We start from the raw sequence: 17813 nt of genomic DNA, 5'->3' as shown, positions 1-17813 counted from the left end.
GAAAGGGCAAAGGCAAGGAAGCGGTGTGCTTGCAAGAGCCTCTACAAATGAGCTGGGGAAGAGGAGAGGATGGGGAAGAATGAATGCAATAGCATCTCCTTCCCTCCCTCCTCTTCCTCGTCAATCTGATCTCTCCACAGGAGGCGAGACCTCCTCAAACACACCCAGCACCGTCTGCCTCCCTGTCTGCCGATGCGCCCTTGTTGCTAAGAGTCTGGCACCCATCACGGGGCTGCCGAGGCTCTTGCTCTACCCAGCCACCACAGGCACCAGCTGCTCGCCCAGCCCCGATGTCGGAGGGGAGAGTCGCCGAGGTCAGACATAGCAGAGATGCTTCTCCGCGAGAAACGTGGAGCGTCTGGCGCGGCCCCTAACAATATGCAGCCTGTCTTTGCTGTTTTGTTCGGGGTTTTGTTTTGAACATACAAAACTGCCTTGCCTCCCTTTATTCTTCCCAAGAATACCCCGCATAATGATGGCAGCTCCTCTCTTTTCAGCCCCTTCCCTCCAGCTGAATGTGCAGAGGGTGACATTACACCAGGCTCTGAATGCCTTTCGTTATCCTCTTGCTGGGCTCCATTTCGGAAGGAAGGAGGGAAGACAGAGTTATTTTTATAGCATCTAGGCTCTCCCCAGACTGCATCTAACTTGCTATTGTTGGTCAATGATCTTTCAATTACTCGCTACACTTGGGACTTTGCTCTGTTCTTGCAAAAAAGGGCTGATGTATTCAACATGCTCTTTCCAAAGACCAGGCTGGAATTGGGCGATTAGGCTATGCAGAAGAGTTGCTCGCAAACAAAGCCTTTCTTTTTATAAAAATCAGAGTTTGATAGCTCAGTTGACTTTTTTTCTGCAGCAAATATACCATTTTGTTGCAGTTATCAAAAAATATCTATCAGAGATGGCATGCTGAAGTGATTTTTCTGTTCCCAAGAAGTTCAAGTTACTTTCTTTTGACTTTTTTTTCCCCCTTACTCTTTATACAATACTCTGATTTTCATTATGAAGCTGGAGGTTATCTCAAAAACCGCCAGGATTTCAGAGGAGTGATTATGGCTCTGGGCTGAGAGCCACATTTTCCAGGTTTGGACCTGACTTTAGTCCCTAGTCTATACAAATTGACATTTTCCCAAACAGACACTCTGTTTTCATAGTTACCCAACATGAGGCAATCAGATGCTGGTCTTCCGAGCCTGCACATCTTCCCACTAAAATCAGATGGAGATATATGGGTCAAATCTTTCCATAAAGCTCTTTCAAGACACAACCTGAAAATAGAAAATCTACAAGAAAAACAGAAGCAGAGCAGATATACAGCGAGTAACTCGGCCACTGAGATGCTTTTTGCTGAGCCTGGATCGATCCAGCAACCTTTGTGGTGCTACAGAATTGTACAGTATGAAATACTGTTTCTTTTGAATTAGATATAAAACCAAGTTCCTAACATTTCTAATCACTAGAGCTCTTCCAGGGCTCTGCACAGAGACAGGTGATATAACCCAGGTCCACGGGGCGTTGTTACCATCTCACTAACCACCATTTCCACATCAGCTTTGGAAGGGTGCAATGTTCTTCATTTTCTCTCCTAATTTCTGCAGTTCAATAAAGTTTTATTACTAGTTTCCCTTTACCCTAAAAATGAAAGATCTAAACCAACTGTGCAGATGCAGGTATTTTTCAGCCATTCATCACTACTGTGCCTGCAAATCTATCAGACCTTTGTTCCCGGCAGCACTTTAGTTATTATATTTCATTCCTTATTAAGCATATTTTTGAAGGACCTTTGGTCATTACCTCCACATCTAAACGAAGGAAAAAGAGAGGTCAAACTAGACCTCTAGCAAACTCTGAGTTTATGCCTAAATGTGCTTAATAATTGGATGTGTGTTGTTAAACATGCTCACAGCAGGATTTCCAGGTGGGTGGGTAGAAAACAGAGTGTTTCTGTGCTTACTCCTGCTGTCCTGACACTCATATCAGCTGGGGAACTTCGGTGGAAAAGCTCCTGATTTGCATGAGAGAAGGACTTGTGCCAGTGTGAGGGGACTGGGACATGATCACAGAAACCAAAAGAAAACAAGGGTGAGTTGTTTGCAGGAAGTCTGAATTCTGGAGAGGAAAAAAAAAAACCTGAAGCAAGCCCTTCAAACGACCCAGCGAGTGTTCTGAAGAAAGATCACCTGGCAGCTGCTAAGTGGAGGGTTGGCCCCCACACCTCCCCAGACCTTGACCAAGCACCTCAAGTGAATCTATTTTGGTCTGGGCCCGATCCTATCCAGACTCAGACTTCACCAGCACTGCAGAGGTGAAGCACCGAGAGAAGAGGAGCTTTGGGGAAGAGGGGTTTTTGTTTTGAGACGTCTCAGTTGCTTGGCCTGAAGTTGCATTGAGTGAGCAGGGCTTCAGTGCTGCGTGTGAGCTGCTTTTTGCAATAGCAGGAATTTCTTTCTTGCTGTTTTCTTCAGCCTGGGTAGGCGAGGAGTTTCTGGTGGGGTGCGAGGGATGCTCTCAGTGCTGGATGGCAGGATATCCTTTTCCTTTCTCTTGCTGTTTGTAGAGCATGGAGGATGTTTTGGGTAGGGAGCGAGGACACGCTGCTGGAGCCAGACTGCCCCGTGTCATCTGGATAGAAGCAGGGCAGCTGGAAGGACCTTCAACAGAAGGGACGGGGCTGGGAGGTGCTGAGGATTTGGGAACGTGGGCAGAGCTTGCAATGGGTGGAAACAGCAGGTCGGGTGAGGAACTGAAAAACTGGCAACGCTGGGTCATGAGCTAATTGGAAATAGCTGGTTCCAGGCCCTTGGGAAGGTAGTTATTTCTGGAGTTTAGGGCTCCTGTGAACCAGCTCATCTCAACGGAAGGAAAAAAGTGTGTATAATGCAGCATTACGGTTATGGCTTCATGTGATTTTTGACCCCAGATATCACCATGACTTGTTCCATTTTGAGTTGTGCAGATAAACAGACCAAGCAACCAGCTTCCCAGGGCAGCTCCATTGTTTACACATCCGTGATATCCAGCTCAGCCGTGACTCAGCCATCAGCAATGATGTTCTGACCTTATTAATATCAATGGGAGTCTTCTTAACGAGGACATAATTTCACCCCAGAGGCCAATTCATTAATTAGCATCCCCAGCTATCCTGTCATTGGGCATATGAAGAGGGTAGTAACTTGACTTATATACTGAGCAAGTATGTGCTGAGTAAATATGCATTGAATTGCACGTACAACAACAACATACAGGGTCATAAAAGTTTGGCAGCAAGAGTGAAGAGAGGCGAGTGTAGCTCCTTGCTTCACTGTTGGTGGTACCTGTTCATTTCAAAGTCTCATCTAAAATCAATGATGTCCAGGGAAATGCTTGCTTAATAATTAGTTGTTGATTTCACATGCTGCATGAAGTTGTGTGAGAGTCACTTAAGTGCTGCTCTGATGACATTTTTTTATAGCTGTGATAGTCGGGACTCTTCCGTCCCTTAATGCAATACCCTCACTATGTGTGGTTTGCAAAAACACCATTGTCCTGCTGCGCCCGTTGCCAGGAAAGAGTGTTTTAATCATTCTAGTACGTCTATTATGAAATATTTCTGTTTTCCGAAATAAAAATAGCCTAGCCTGCACTCTGAGCTAACCGAACTCCTCCCCTTCCAAACAGTTTTTTCATGTCAGAAAATCGCCTGCTAAAGAAAAAAAAAAAAAAAAAGGCATTTTTGAACATTCTTTGTACATCAAAATTGAACAGATTAAACTTAATTTAACAATAATGATCTCCCACAGTTAATGTTTCACGCAAGACAGCAACAGGGCACAGTGTGATCACAAACAAGGTCAGGAAAGGATTTCTTCTATTGTGCACATTTATGGATGTTAGACTTCTCTGAAATATTCAAGATTGGCCACTGGCAGCTGATGAATTCTGTATTAGCTGGACTGTTGGCATGTCATGGTGTGATAACTCTCCCTACTCTCATTTGCTGGATGATCTTTCTTAACTCTGCATTTAAGAGAGTTAACATTTGCTTGATAAAAAACAACCATCCATTATTTGGTAGAAAACCTTCTGATTTACCAATTTTAAGGAATTACTATTGGCAAAAGGGTAGGGAGAAATATAAGGAGAGATGGCATCTTGTGTTTTTCTACCTAGCTGGAAAAAAACCCCACACAAATTGTTGAGCACACGAGCAGTTCTTCAAGTCTGACACTGATACAGAGAATTTCAACCGAAGTCCAAGATGGGAATAATTTCTCCAAGTTTATTCTCACCTTGTTAACCAATGTTTTTACTTTCAACCTCTTGTGCAACAACTAGCTATGTTTGGCAAGAAAGGGGGGAGCAGGTGTTGTGAAAATATAAGTATTATTTCTCATAGCTGCAAGTGAATGCAAACAGATGTGGGGAGAGATAAAGCCGAGCAGGGAGGCGATATCTGACAGCAGATGCCAAGCCCAGGCCTGAGCTGCTAACCAACGCACGCAGTGCAGAAGCTGTGCCAGAGATGTTTTCACTGGTGGGAACCCTTTGGCTTTAGCTGGTGGGAGCAGCTTGCACTGGCAGCGCCTGTGTGACTGCACGGGGTTTGTGTGGCAAGGTTTTGGTGGCTGGGGGGTACAGGGGTGGCTGCTGTGAGAAGCTGCTGAAGCTTCCCCCATGTCCGACAGAGCCAACGCCAGCCGGCTCCAAGATGGACCCACCACTGGCCAAGGCCAAGCCCATCAGTGACGGTGGTAGCGCCTCTGGGAGAACGTATTTTAGAAAGATAAAGAGAAAACTGAAACAGTAGCCAGAGAGAGGAGTGAGAATATGTGAGAGCAACAGCTCTGCAGCCACCCAGGTCAGTGCAGGAGGAGGGGAGGAGGTGCTCCAGGCACCCCCGCAGCCTGTGGTGCAGCCCATGGTGAGGCAGCTGTGCCCTGCACCCATAGATGCCCACGGGAGAGCAGAGACCCACCTGCAGCCCAGGGAGGGCCCCACACCAGAGCAGGGGGATGTGCCTGAAGGAGGCTGTGACCCCGTGGGAAGCCCACACTGGAGCAGGCTCCTGGCAGGGCCTGTGGCCCCACGGAGAGAGGAGCCCACGCTGGAGCAGGTTTGCTGGCAGGACCCCGTGGGGGACCCACACTGGAGCAGTCTGTGCCTGAAGGCAGTTCCCCCACTGGAGCAGTTTGGGAAGCGCTGCAGCCCGTGGGAAGGACCCACACTAGAGAAGTTCATGGAGGACTGTCTGCTGTAGGAGGGACCCCACGCTGGAGCAGGGGAGGAGTGTGAGGAGTCCTCCTCCTGAGGAGGAAGGAGTGGCAGAGACAAGGGATGATGAACTGGCTGCAACCCCCATCCCCTGCCCCCCTGCGCTGCTCAGGGGGAGAAAGTGAAGAAAATCAGGAGTAAAGTTAAACTCAGGAAGAAGGGAGGGGTGGGAGGAAGGTGTTTTAAGATTTGGTTTTATTTCTCATTATCCTACTCTGATTTGATCGGTAATAAATTAAACTAATTTCCTCAAGCCAAGTGTTTTGCCCGTGATGGTAATTGGTGAGTGATCTCTCCCCATCCTTATCTCAACCCACAAGCCTTTCATTATGTTTTCTCTCCCCTGTCCAGCTGAAGGAGGGGAGTGACAGAGCAGCTTTGGTGGGCGCCTGGCATCCAGCCAGGGTCAACCCACCTCAGTGACACAGAGAGGACAATCCAGAGCACAGCCTCATGCGCCGGGTGAGTCTCAGAGCCAGACTGGCTTTTGCCGGCAGCACCCTGGATAATGTCAGCAGACGGTATCTGAATCTGCAGATTCAGGGCATGCTGGCAGTCGTTTGCGTCCCAGGAAAACACATCTATATAAGAAACACCCTCTCTGTGCCTCCACCTCTGTATAACCTAGAAGGTATTTGTAACCTATTTCTCATCTCTCGCATCTTTTTGGTGTTATGTCTCCTCTGGATACCAGGTCAGCCCAGCACAGCATTTTTAAACTGAACCCAAGATTTCAGTCTCCTTCCTGGGGCCTCAAGCAGAAAAGGCAAAATATATGAACAATAGTTTTGTTAGACAGATGCTGGACTGACAAGAAGACACAAACTGGTCTTTAGACTGTTTTCTTCCCCATCTGCTCAACACCCTTCATTATCCCTGGTAACTCACTTAAAAATCACCAAGACTCCCACTGAAGAAACTCCTTCAGCTCAGACAGGTAACTAATATTTTGATTTCTAAATGCAAATGAACTATTTAAATATGGCTATTTCCATCCAGTCTGTTGTCTGTCTTTGCATTACTGTACCTAAACCCCAGTCAGCCTTTTTTAATAGGGAAAATTGAGGAGTATCTTTTTTTGCCTTTCATTTAAAAAAAAAAATATTTCTCAGATGTTGACATCTTTCCACATTTGAAACAAAGTATTAAAGCAACTGCTTGAGTAACTCCAGATACAATCATATTAATGGAGATAGACCAAAGGCAACAGTTACCCAAGAACTCCAACATGGTCAACTTCCTCACTCCTTCTTCACCCTGCTGAAAATGAAAGGTCTGATAATTTCTAATAGCATCTGTGTTTCTGCTCCACCGTTCCTGCTGCAAATGGCATCCTTGCTAGTGTGTATGGAAAAGAGTCTGCTGCTTTGCCCATGAACTCAGGAGAGGACCAGAGATTTAACTGCGTTACTTCTTCCTCCCTCAATCCTTTGCTGTTACGAATTAAGCCCTAGAAATCCTTGGTGAGCATTAGTTGGAAGGTATCCCTTTTTGCAGATCCCCATTTTCTCATTTACACAATTTAATAAGACAGATGCATCTTCCCAATTTTAAACAGGAAACCTTTACTACCAAGTGATGACAAACATCCCACGCTGGTGAGATTGTTTTCTTGTGCTGCTATAACTCTTGCATGAACAGCAGACTGCTTATTTTGCTTAAGCCAGACCCAATGATGGCGGATCTCAGCGCTAAGCAAACTGTCACCTGGAAAACCCCAAGGTGTAGCCTGAGCATGAACAACTCCAGCTTTAACTGCTCCTGCATAACACAGCATCCCTTCCCTCTGCAGCAAACCAAGCCCTGCCATCCTGTAAATTTGGCAGCCCCCTCTCCGCAGGGCAATCACCCCCTCAGTCGTGTGTGGGGATCCCTGCGGATGGTACACACCTCTCCTCGCTGAAACTCCCCGGCGTAAGGAGCTGGCAGTGCCTGCTGAACCGCACAGCCACAGGTAGAAGACCCTGCAGCAAAAGAAGCGCGAGTAGTAATTTAAAAAAAAACCCCAAAACTCGTTTTTTTTCCTTTTTTTCCCCTCCCCTTCAGCCCCGAGGCCTCCCACACGGCCCAGTGCCACCCTCACCTGGGCCTCCCCGCTCCCCACAGCTGCTTGAGGGGCTGAGTTTTGTGGGGTGGCTGGGGAAGCAGGCCCGGGGGGGGGGGGGGGTGTGAACCCCGCCTCTGAGGGGCCTTTGCCCGGTGAAGAGCCTAGGAGAAGGCTGCGGGGACACCCCCAGCGCGGGGTGGGGGAAAAAAACCACCACAAAAGCCGCCAAAAAAACCCCAAAAAGCCCCAACCAAACCCCACGCCGCTCTATGCTCCTGAGGCCCTAGAGGTGCCCGGCGCGGGGCCGCTCTACCCGCCCCCCCGCAGCCCCACTCGCTGGTAGGGGGCGGGGCGGGAGGAGGGAGAACCCCGCTGCCAGTGGCTGGTGTGCGCGTGACGTCATCGGCCGCCGCCTGGCGGCCGCGCGCTCGTGCCGCCGCTGTCCCGCCCCGCTGTCCCGCCCCTCCTCCTCCCCCCTCCCCGTTCCCGCCCTCCCTCCACCTCGCGGCCACCGTAGCGGGAGCGGCGGAAGCCCCCTCACCGGCCACCGTCCCGGGAGGCGCCGCGGCGGATGGTCCGCGTTGTCCCGCCGCCCCCCGCCCGCCCCTCTCGGAGTCGGCGGTGGCAGATGGCGCGGGAGGGCGCGGCGCGGCGGGGCCCGGCTTGGCGGGGCGGGAGGCCGCTGTCGCCGCCGCCGCGGCGGTTGCTGCTGCTGGCGTTGCTGCTGCTGTTGTTGATGCCGGCGCTGCCGGGGTTGGGGCCCGCCGGCGCCGCCGCTGCTGTCGCCGAGGAGGCGGTGGCGAAGGAATGCGACAAGCCGTGCGCCAACGGCGGGCGGTGCCAGCCGGCCAGCGGGCAGTGCGAGTGCCAGCCCGGCTGGGTGGGCGACCAGTGCCAGCACTGCGGGGGACGCTTCAGGTGAGTCCCCTGAAGGCTGAGGGGAGCAGGGGGAGGTCCCCCCGGTTGGGGCTCGGGGATGTTGAGGGACAATATGGCCGTGGGTGTGAGGGGCAGGCGCGGGGATGAGGGGTTTGGGGGGCGGGAGGGAGCGGCTGTGGGGGGACCGGGGGGCGGGTGTGAGGGGCTGGGCAGGAGGCAGGCGGGGGGGAAACAAAGGGGGGTTGGGTGGCCGTGGTTCAAGCTGCCCAAGGGGACACTTGGGGTGCAGTAGGGAGGTGGGTGTGAGAAGCGGGTTTGGGGCCTCAAAAGGGGCGGGAGCCGCCGCGGCTGAGGCTGCCCAGGGGCGAGTGGGAGGGCAGGGGGGCCACGGGTGGCCGTGGGGGCGAGGGACAGACCCAGGTGATGGTGTAAGGGCTGGGTCTGAGGGAAAAAGAGGGGCTTGGGTGTCGTGGTTGAGTTGGTACAGGGTCAAGTCTGAGGGCAAGAGGGGTGTGGGCATGAGGGGCTGATCCAGGGGGGTGTGGGTGTAAAGGGCTGGGTGAGAGCCAGGCAGGGGGGCAACAGGGATTTGCGTGCAGAAGGGGAGGTCTGGGGGCATGTGGCTGTGAGGGAGCAGCTTTGAGGGGTGACAGGAGGCTGAGTGCAATGGGCTGAGACTGCACAAGGCTGGATCTGGGGGTCCACGGGGGATGGAAGCGGTTGGGGCTGCGTGGGAGAGGTCTGGGGATAACGAGATGTGGGTGTTGGGTGCCCCACTGCGCAGCAGTTGGTGTGGAAGCAGCAGTTGGTGAGTACAAGGTGTTTGTACCACAAAGAGGTGCCTCTGAGGGGACAGTATTTTGGGTGTTGGTTGCACAGGGGTGACTGGGGATCAGTGGTGGGTTTGAGGGTCTGAGGCTGTGTAGGAACAGGGATGTGGGTGTAGGGCACTGGGTCAGTGTGGGTCTGGGCGCAATGGACTGTGCAGGACAGAGCCTGGGAGATGATGGGGTTTGAACGCGAGTGACTGTTTTACGTTGTAGATCTGGAGAGAAAGTAAGGCTGGGGGAGGGGATTGGGTAGGGGCACATATCGGGGTAGGTTTGGGGACTGTAAAAGTAGAAGTCTGAAGGGTGGTGGGTGAATGAGAGCTGGTTTTGTGCGTGGAGGTGGCTGGCGTTGGAGGCAGATGGGAGCAGTGAGGTGCCCGGGCTGGAGGTCAGTGTGGGTGTGGGGGCAGGTACAGGAAGAAGCCTGACGTGCAGATGGGGGACTGGATCTGGCTGGGACCAGGTTGGAGTGGGAGAGGAAGGACGTGCGAGCGGGTGTTAGGGCTGGGTGGAGGCAACAGGGGTGTTTGGGGGGGTTGAGCAAGCTCATCTTGGCAGATGGCATAAGCAGGTGTTGGTTTTAGTTAAGGGTGAATGCGGGAAAAGTATGTGTGGGGAAGAGAGGCAGCGTCTAAAAGGGGGTAGCTGGCACGTGGGGAGGCTCAGCGCTTGGGGCTGAGGGGTGCACGCAGGAGCGGTGCTGGCTTTTGGGGAGGGTCAGTGCGAATTACAGCCTGGTGGGAGGAAGCTTCTGGGTTTGCTGGAGCACATGGCCAGAGCTGGGCAGCCAGAGGGGATCGAACAGGACAGGGGGTGGTGTGAGGTTCCTGCCTCTGGGCAGGGTCATTTTTTTTTTTTTTTTAGGAAGAAAAGGCTAAAGGGTGGTTCTGGGCTCTGCACTTGTCCAGGTCATGTGCACATGTGTGTATGGGGGGGTGAGGGGTGTCTGCACGAGAGAAAGGTGATCTTTGGGCTGTGTGGTACCAGAAAGCACAGTGTCTGCAGTGCTGAGGCCAGTTCTGGTGGTGATGGTATACTCAGTTGGGTTGTGTGTCTAAAGTCTGTTCCATAGGATGAGAAATTTGAAATCTTCATGGGAATAGGCTGGAAATGCACCCTAGCAGCTCTATAAACTTATGTTTTTAGCAGAAGGGGTTTCTGTAAGATGGTTACCTGCTTTGGTTTTATCAGCTGTGGCAGCGACAGAGCCAGCGTGTGTGTCTGCATGCGTTAGGTGAATTCCCTGGGCAGAGCTGATTCTTGGAGAAGAAGGAAGTGGAAAAAAAGGGTGATTATTCTAGGCAGCGATTGCTTTCTCGGGGAGCTCCTTATGGAGAGTGCCAACCACCCTTCGAGGATGCTTGCTGTAGATTTGGGGGAAGGGAAGCTGTCTGTGTACGCCAAACTCATGGAGCAAAAACACTTCATGTGTGTTAGGAGTTGAGGTTTCTATTTTATTTTTAATTTGAAAGGGGTTTTGTGTGGAAATGATTCCAGGCTAGGCAAGCCCTGCAAGTCAAAAGCTTTCTTTTTAATGCTTTTTGCCACTACCATAAGAATTTTCTTCTAGTTGAGAAAGAGCATTGTGAAATAGCCACTTACCTGTTACTTTCCTCAAGCAGTTTAGGATGCTGGTCATTTTAAGGGGACTAGATCTGAATAAAGGCAGAGTTGTCTTTTCTGAACGGCAAAACTAGTGCTGCTGAGTAGGAAAGGCTTGGTATATATCCACTGCTAAAGGCCTTGTTTTTTTGTCTGTGTTATATATTTTGATAAAGCTTCTTGTATCTTTTTCACATATACTTCCAGTCTAAAATTTTGGCTAAAAATATAATGCATGTTTTCTCTCTAGGTGTTTTATTTAGCTATTTATTTATTTATTAGTGAGTTGAAACTTCCAGTAATGTTTTTAAACTATGAGCTCTGAGAAAAGTAGAAACAAGTGTTTTTAGCAATATTTAGAGCTTTGCAGTCACAACTTTCACATGCCTTGAGTTTACCCTGTCTCCTGTCAGAAAGGGCACCGCAGGGGTTTTGTTTGGGTGCGTGGTTGTCAAGAGCTTGGCTTTAAAAGGCTTGACGTGGTATTAGATGCTGTAGGTACAAATGGGAAGTAGAAGGGCAGGTGAAAATTATTTTGTAAGTGTGGTATATTCCACACGCTTATCTGCTTGACTGAGAGATGTAATTAACTGTGGCGTGTTAATCTTTCTGTCCTTATCTAGATGTATATGATGACTCTATTTGTGGCCTTGAATTTTTTGTTTACGTTGAACGCTGGGGTTGTCATGATACAACTTGTGCTTCACTGACCTACTAATCCCTTACATCTTCCTGGGTTAGCAGCGAAGAACGAACATTGCAGCTTCTTGTTGCAGTCTGCTAATATTCTACTTTCCTTTTTCATTAGGAAAGTCTGTTTGTTTAGACTGCAGTTAGGTAACAAACCCAGGGTGGACCATTTTCTTTCTTGTTTCACCCAAACCGCAGAAGTGCAGTGCATTACTGTTCTAGTGCGGATGTGTGTGTGTGTGTTGGGGGTTTTTTTAAGCATATGTGGTGTGCTGTGACTTCAAAAGAAAAGGACATAGTAAAAGCATACCTGCGTGTGGTTTCATTAGTGACAGTTCTGGGTTGTAAGAATGGCTTCTGAGAAAACAGTGACCTCTGCACAGGTCAGTGATGCTCTTGTGGGGGTAGAAGATTGAGTGAAGGACTTCGTGCGACTTCCGTCTTTCAAGATGTGGAGCCAGCCACTTAGTTCTTTCAAGATAAAGATCTTGGCTTTAAAGGAACCTGAAATAGAAAATATAGGACGTGCCTGATGCGCTTGTGTTTTCTATTTCTGTACAAACCTCCAGCGGGCTTCTGTGCTGGCTGGAGTCTGCCGCAGGCCCGTGGCTTCACGCTGCCGTAGTCTGGGCAGGAGAGGGCTACTGCTGCGAGGCTGTCTGCTGGGAGGGATGAGAAATCTCCAAGTCACAGAGCTGCAGCAGCATGCTGGAGATAACGTTTTCGACCAGTGGGAGCTCAGGAGCACCAAACTCGAGAGCGAACTTGCCAGCGTTGGTTGTTGTGCAGTCCAAAGGATGCTGCAGGCTTTGAGACCACAGACTCTTCAAAGCGCTTTTGTAGCTCAGTGACGCAACCTCGTGTCCTGCTTGAGTTGAAATGTTTCAGCTGTCTGCCTGACAAGGGCTGCCGAGGGAGGTAAAGCGCAGGTATAGAAATGACTACTATTTTACATAGAACTATTGGTCAGAGATTGTAGAGGATTGGATTAACAAGTTCAGGCTAGTGCTTGGCTTCTGGAACAGTAAGTGTATGCGGATTGTGTATATAGGCACACTGGTGGGCAATTTGATGTATGACTGTAGCTGAAAATACGAACAGACTATATTTTGACTATATAATGAAATACCAAATGATTCCAGAAAATTGGTTTTTCTGTATAAAGGCACTGGTTCTTCTTTCATGGTAATACTTTTTTTTTTTTTTTTTTTGAGATGGAAAATGCTAAGCAGTGCTTAACAATGCAACATGACAGTTGGAGAGGGAAAAAAAAAAAAGATTAGAGTGTATCTTTTAAACTACCTTTTTATATAATTTAATGGAGGCAGTTATGGGCTGCTGATTGAACATTATTGAGGAGTCGGTGGTAATACAGTGTCCTTGGCCAAAGATATTACAGTGAAGAGGAATTTTATCTCTAGAAGATTTGGGTAAATCATAACCTGAGAGAGTTGCTAGCTAGGGAAGAACTATCCCAGTTCCCATTCTTAAATCAATGGGAACTTTTGGTCAAAAGCTAGTAGACAAACCCATTGTCTTTAAAAAACTACCCGAGGCAGTTTAAAGCTTTAGGAAAGTCAGGAAACTACTTAATATGTCTAAGGATGTTGGCAATTTGAATCAAATCAGTTTAAGTGCTCAAATTAGATTTGGGTGCTGCATTTGAGCCTGATCGCCATTCTGCTTCTCTCTTTTCATTAGTACATTAACGTGCTTTAAAATGATTTTCTCTTCCATGTTGCTGTGTGAAAGGCTCACTCAAATGCCGTGCACTGGTAATAAAAGAATAAGCTATTCAAGTAGGAAATACTTAAGCATTATCCATTTTAAAGAATACGCTGGGGAAAAAAGAACCTTTATATGCTTTTATTTAGTTCTCAGAGGCATTATTTCCAGCTCTGGATTTATAATTTTGCTGGGAGGTGCGTGTATATCTATCTACATATACATATCTATATTTCTGTCCACCTATGCATGTATTTAAATGGTCTGTTCATTGAGGGAGAAACTCATGGCTAATACTTCCTCTGAATTCTCACTGTTTTATTGTTACTCTCGCTGTTTTATTGGACAGTCTGATATTTTACTAGGGCTGTTTTAAGAACAAAAATTCAGCCGTGAAATATTTCAAGATTTTCAAAATATCTGCCAACACTCTATACTTTTTACCTTGCACTGAATGGCCAGCATAAATATTTGACTTGCGTGAGGTTTTGTTAATGTTTGCAATAAGCTCACTTCTTATCAGTACTTTTCAGTCTGCTTTATAGCAAGGAGTCAATAGCGGAAAATTCAGAACAGTAAGACAATTCAGTGCACACTAGACCCTTCCTGTCATCTCTGCTTCATGCACATCAGACGTCTTCATCGTTGGAGCCTTAGTTATTGGAATTATTGAACAGCTCATGGTTTCAACCTGTGAGAGAGAGGAGTAAGTAGCGTCCAGCTGCTGGCTTCCTGCTAAGCACGTCTGAGCGTTGAGACCTCCGGGAACGGCGCAGGTAGAGGGTAACGTTCCTCTGCCTGCAAATTCCAGGAATGTATCACTGCCTCTGACTTGATTGCAAATGCTTCCTTTTCTGCAGTGGTCAAGACAGAAGACATTTCTGTCTCGTTTCTCTACGTCTGTTTGAATATCAGGGAATAGCTGCGTGAGTCAGTTTAGCAGAAGTTGTCTGACACTGCGCTAGATTTTTCCATTATTTCAGTGTCTCAGTTGCTTCTTTCATTATGGATCCAAAATAAGCTCATGTCCAACCAGGTGTTCGTTACCATCTTAGTCAATTTACATTTAACATAAATGACTCCTATTGAAATATCAACAAATGACTGAGGTTAGCACTGTTTTCACATTTTTTCATATTTTTTTTTAAGCTTTCAAAGGAACTAGGACTGACAATGCTTTTATCGTGCATCCTGATAAAGTTAAATAACATTTGGAATGCATGTGATGGATTTCACTTTCCTGGCTTGTTCCTCTGAAGCTTTCGTGAGCAATCAAATTTAAACCCATGAGCTAACTGCGCCTAACGTGTCTATGAAGATCCATGCCAAAAATCCTCTGTATATTGAGATTATGCTGCTGCTGACCAAACTGTTGTATTACTGCATTAATTTATGGTACCCTTGGGTGCTCTTTTCTTAAACAGCTGGTTTCCTTGAAGAATTTTTTTCCAATATGAAGTTCCAAGCACAGCGCTTGGAATTAGCTTCTTGAAAAAAGCTTTGCTTTTTTCCCTGCGCTCAAAATGTTCTCGGCAAGTAGTTCTTTAGGGGTGCTTAAATCACATCTTCTAAAGCATAGTGAAAAGATATAGTAAAAAATGGCAAAGATAGGATGGAGAATTATGTGATTTTGTAGGTAAAGTGGTTTTGGTGGTGGTGGAGTGAGCTGCTACAAACTGGAATTCGTCCTAAGAAGGACCGCAATAATTTTATTGCAATACTGTGTTCTTGAATAGCCATGTTCTAACATCTGCCTGTGTAACCACTGCAGTGTCTTGAAAACGGGGCTGGAAAATTTGATAATCAATTTTACAGCAGAGAACAGAGATGATAATTTGCTTTTGTGCGTGGCTTTGAATCAAATACTCATTATACTCAAATACACTGAAACACTGAACCAGTAATGATGTTTGCTTTTTGTTTCCTGCTTTTGTTCCTTTGCTTTATTTGTGGCTGATCCACATGGAGTTCCTTTAGAGTCTACTTGAGACTGTCACTAATGCCCTTCCCTCCCTTTGCTTAAAATAAATATTTATTTGATAGAGACACAGGTTGATGGGAGGGTTTTTGTGGATGTGCTGCATGCATACGATTCGGGGCTTGTAGAACCTGAAATCCTTGGGACTGTCAAAACGGAAAGGCTCTGTCCTGATTGCAGAGTAGTGAAATCATTAGGGTTGGTAAGAGACCTTAATTACACACAGAATAGTCTTCATGTGAAAATCTGAAAAGCTAAATTTGGTACATCAGAGTAGTGGGAGATTTTTAGAATAATGTTTTAAAGAAAATAGAATCTGTTTTGGACTGGTAATAGCCTTAGTTCATCTCGCATGATGAAGAAGAATTTAGATGTTTTACTGATGGGCTGAGCAATATTCCTGCCGAAGAAGCCATGTGATCTCTAAATCAGATCGTACAAAATACTTCTAGGACACTCCAGGATCTAGTTAACGTTCTTGGTACTGGTTGTGGCTTAATTTGGTAAGGCACGTTTCCTGCAGTATCATCAGATTCAAAATTTTCACTTCTCTGAAAATGCAGAAGTGGAATTAAGCTGGTTTAAGAGGGAGATCATACTAGTGGAGGTGGTCTGGGCATCTGAACCAAGTGTGTAAATGACTTTTTTTTTTTTTTTTTTTTTTTCCCCCCCTGCCCTGCCTGCTGAGCTTGTAGCCGCAGAAGAAATAGCGTTGCTGTACACAACACTCATCTCAGGCGTGCTTATTGCACGTCGCAAAAACTCAAATAGGGGTTGTTGCTTCATGTAGGTACAGAGTGTTACATGTCCTGTTATTGCTGAAAATTATCTGTAATGTCTTTTAGCATTAGCCAGTGCCACTCAGCTTTCTGTAGAGGATATACAAACAGCTGTTAAAATCCCAGTTTTTCGAATATTTGTCTTCTATTTCCTGTTTTTCAGAAACCTTGGTTTTTTCTTTGCTAGTTTCTGTAATCTGAAAGGACACAAAATAAGAAAGGCTACGTTAGGAAAACACCCTTTTGAAGACTTTCTTATTAGTCAGTGTTTGTATTGCATGAAAATTTAATACCCATCTCCAAGGTGGTGCTTGTTTACTCAAAGTATAAGAAGCTTGGCACAGACGAATTAGCATTTTTTGCAGACTCCTGTTATGAACTCAAATACAGAAGGTGAGAACTATTTTTTCCATTCAGAAAATTTACGTTGGATGTAATATTACTTCGTTGTGAAGTGAAAGAATAACTGTGTCTTCAATTACTCTGCTTTTAAAGCTGTGGTAGCTTTCAACCCTGCTGTTTTGCAGTCATTAGTATTGCTATGAAAAAAAATTACACCTCCAGTGGATTTAGCTTTGGTGAGTTGCTGCTGGTATAATGTATAGCTTTGTATTGAGTGGGTTTTGGTGTATTTTTTTCCCCAGTGTCTTTGTGCATGTGTCATTATATCCTTCCTTTCACAGTTTTGTAATGCTCTAAGTGTTGGTATCGTGGCACTGTTGCCAGATATTTTGAATGTAATTGCCTTATCTGGAGAAAATCTATGATTGAGGCTCACCCTGGGCACAATTTTTGGATTTCATTGCTTGTTACAATTGAGAACACGTTTGAGTTCTTGTAAAATAAACTTTTCAAGATGGCTTTGGGAAGGTTTTTTTGTAGCAATGTGCAGCACGTTTCTTGCCAAAGTTGTGCACCTGCCTGCTTAATGATTAATTTATCCGACCGATACCCTATTAATGCAGAGTGGAGAGTGTCACATGAATTTTATAGCGATTTCAGAGCTTAGTATCTCCAATGTCTGCCTTTGTTATATACTTTGATCTTGTGTGGAATCAGCAAAGGCGATGCCAAGAAAAAAATTTCTAGCCGTTGCCAGACCTGAGATGCAAAGTAGTGTGGGACTGAAATGCTGACTGTGCAGGTCAGCGTTACAAGAAAAAAATCGGGGAAAACTCCTGTGGTATTTCCCATCAAGGACTTATGTGCTGTTAGAAAAAAGTATTCTACTGTATCTGAATTGTGAGCAGACCTCGAAGTTTCTGGTCCGCTGGAAGAAAAGTATTGAATTCCAAATAATATATTGGGAAATAATTACTTTTGAGGTCACTGATGGTTCTGTGATTTTCATTTTTTTTTCAGATGGAGATTAGGAGCAGGCATAACTGTATGGTCAGTTGCTTTTCTTCTTGTTGAAAAATTTGGAACTAAATTTATTGTTGTACAAGATACACTCTGCATTTCCAGATGCATTTATTTATAGTTGCTGCCTGCTTGCTTGACAGTATGTTAGTGCACTTTTGTTAACTGATTGATTTATTGCCTTCAAACACATAACCGGCAGATCTTTAAATTTGGGTCAGTTGGTATCTGTTTCTCACAAGCACAGGTTGCAGTGATTCTTTAAAGTCAGTGTTTTTCATTTCGGGAATGTTAATGGGTGTTTAAATATGCCCTCGTTCAACTTTTGGAGTATGAATCATTTTGAGGAGGTGTTGAAGTGGTTCAAAGTCAAAAACAGAATTTGACTTCCCGCCTATGCACATTTTTTCTAAAACATCCATTCTATGTTGCTGGAATTTTTTTTTTAATTCCTGGTGGATATCACTGATAATCTATTAACTTGCTTTATCTGAATTTATACGGTGAGGCCAAAGAAAACTCAGAGCTATGTAGAACATAATAATGTTAAAGTAGTAATTCTTGGATCGTTTGCAGCTATTCTCAGTAACCTGAACTGCTGAAGATTTCTGGGGCAGCAGGCGAACATTGTCTCAATACGTGCATAATTCCCTAATGTGGATGGCATA

At 46.4% G+C, this 17813-nt stretch overlaps 1 protein-coding gene and 1 long non-coding RNA gene across 3 annotated transcripts in view; one reads left to right on the top strand and one right to left on the bottom strand.

Moving 5' to 3' along the window:
* Window positions 1-1049: 1049 nt before the first annotated feature.
* LOC141922188 (uncharacterized) lies at window positions 1050-7227 on the bottom strand. Its single transcript, XR_012622899.1, has 3 exons — window positions 7144-7227; window positions 6468-6513; window positions 1050-1211 (listed from the first exon to the last, which is right to left on the bottom strand). It is a non-coding gene; the product is annotated as an uncharacterized LOC141922188 (long non-coding RNA).
* Window positions 7228-7815: 588 nt separating this feature from the next.
* ATRN (attractin) overlaps window positions 7816-17813 on the top strand; it is a 156231-nt gene continuing 146233 nt past the window's right edge. For both annotated transcript variants that reach the window (XM_074821777.1, XM_074821778.1), the window contains exon 1: window positions 7816-8218. In XM_074821777.1, the coding sequence (XP_074677878.1) occupies window positions 7872-8218 (347 nt within the window). In that variant the 5' untranslated portion in view covers window positions 7816-7871. The remainder of the gene's footprint in view (window positions 8219-17813) is intronic.

This window comes from Strix aluco, chromosome 4, assembly GCF_031877795.1.
Source record: "Strix aluco isolate bStrAlu1 chromosome 4, bStrAlu1.hap1, whole genome shotgun sequence".
In the NCBI taxonomy this organism is placed as follows: Eukaryota; Metazoa; Chordata; class Aves; order Strigiformes; family Strigidae; genus Strix; species Strix aluco.
This window is presented reverse-complemented; position numbering and strand designations above follow the sequence as displayed.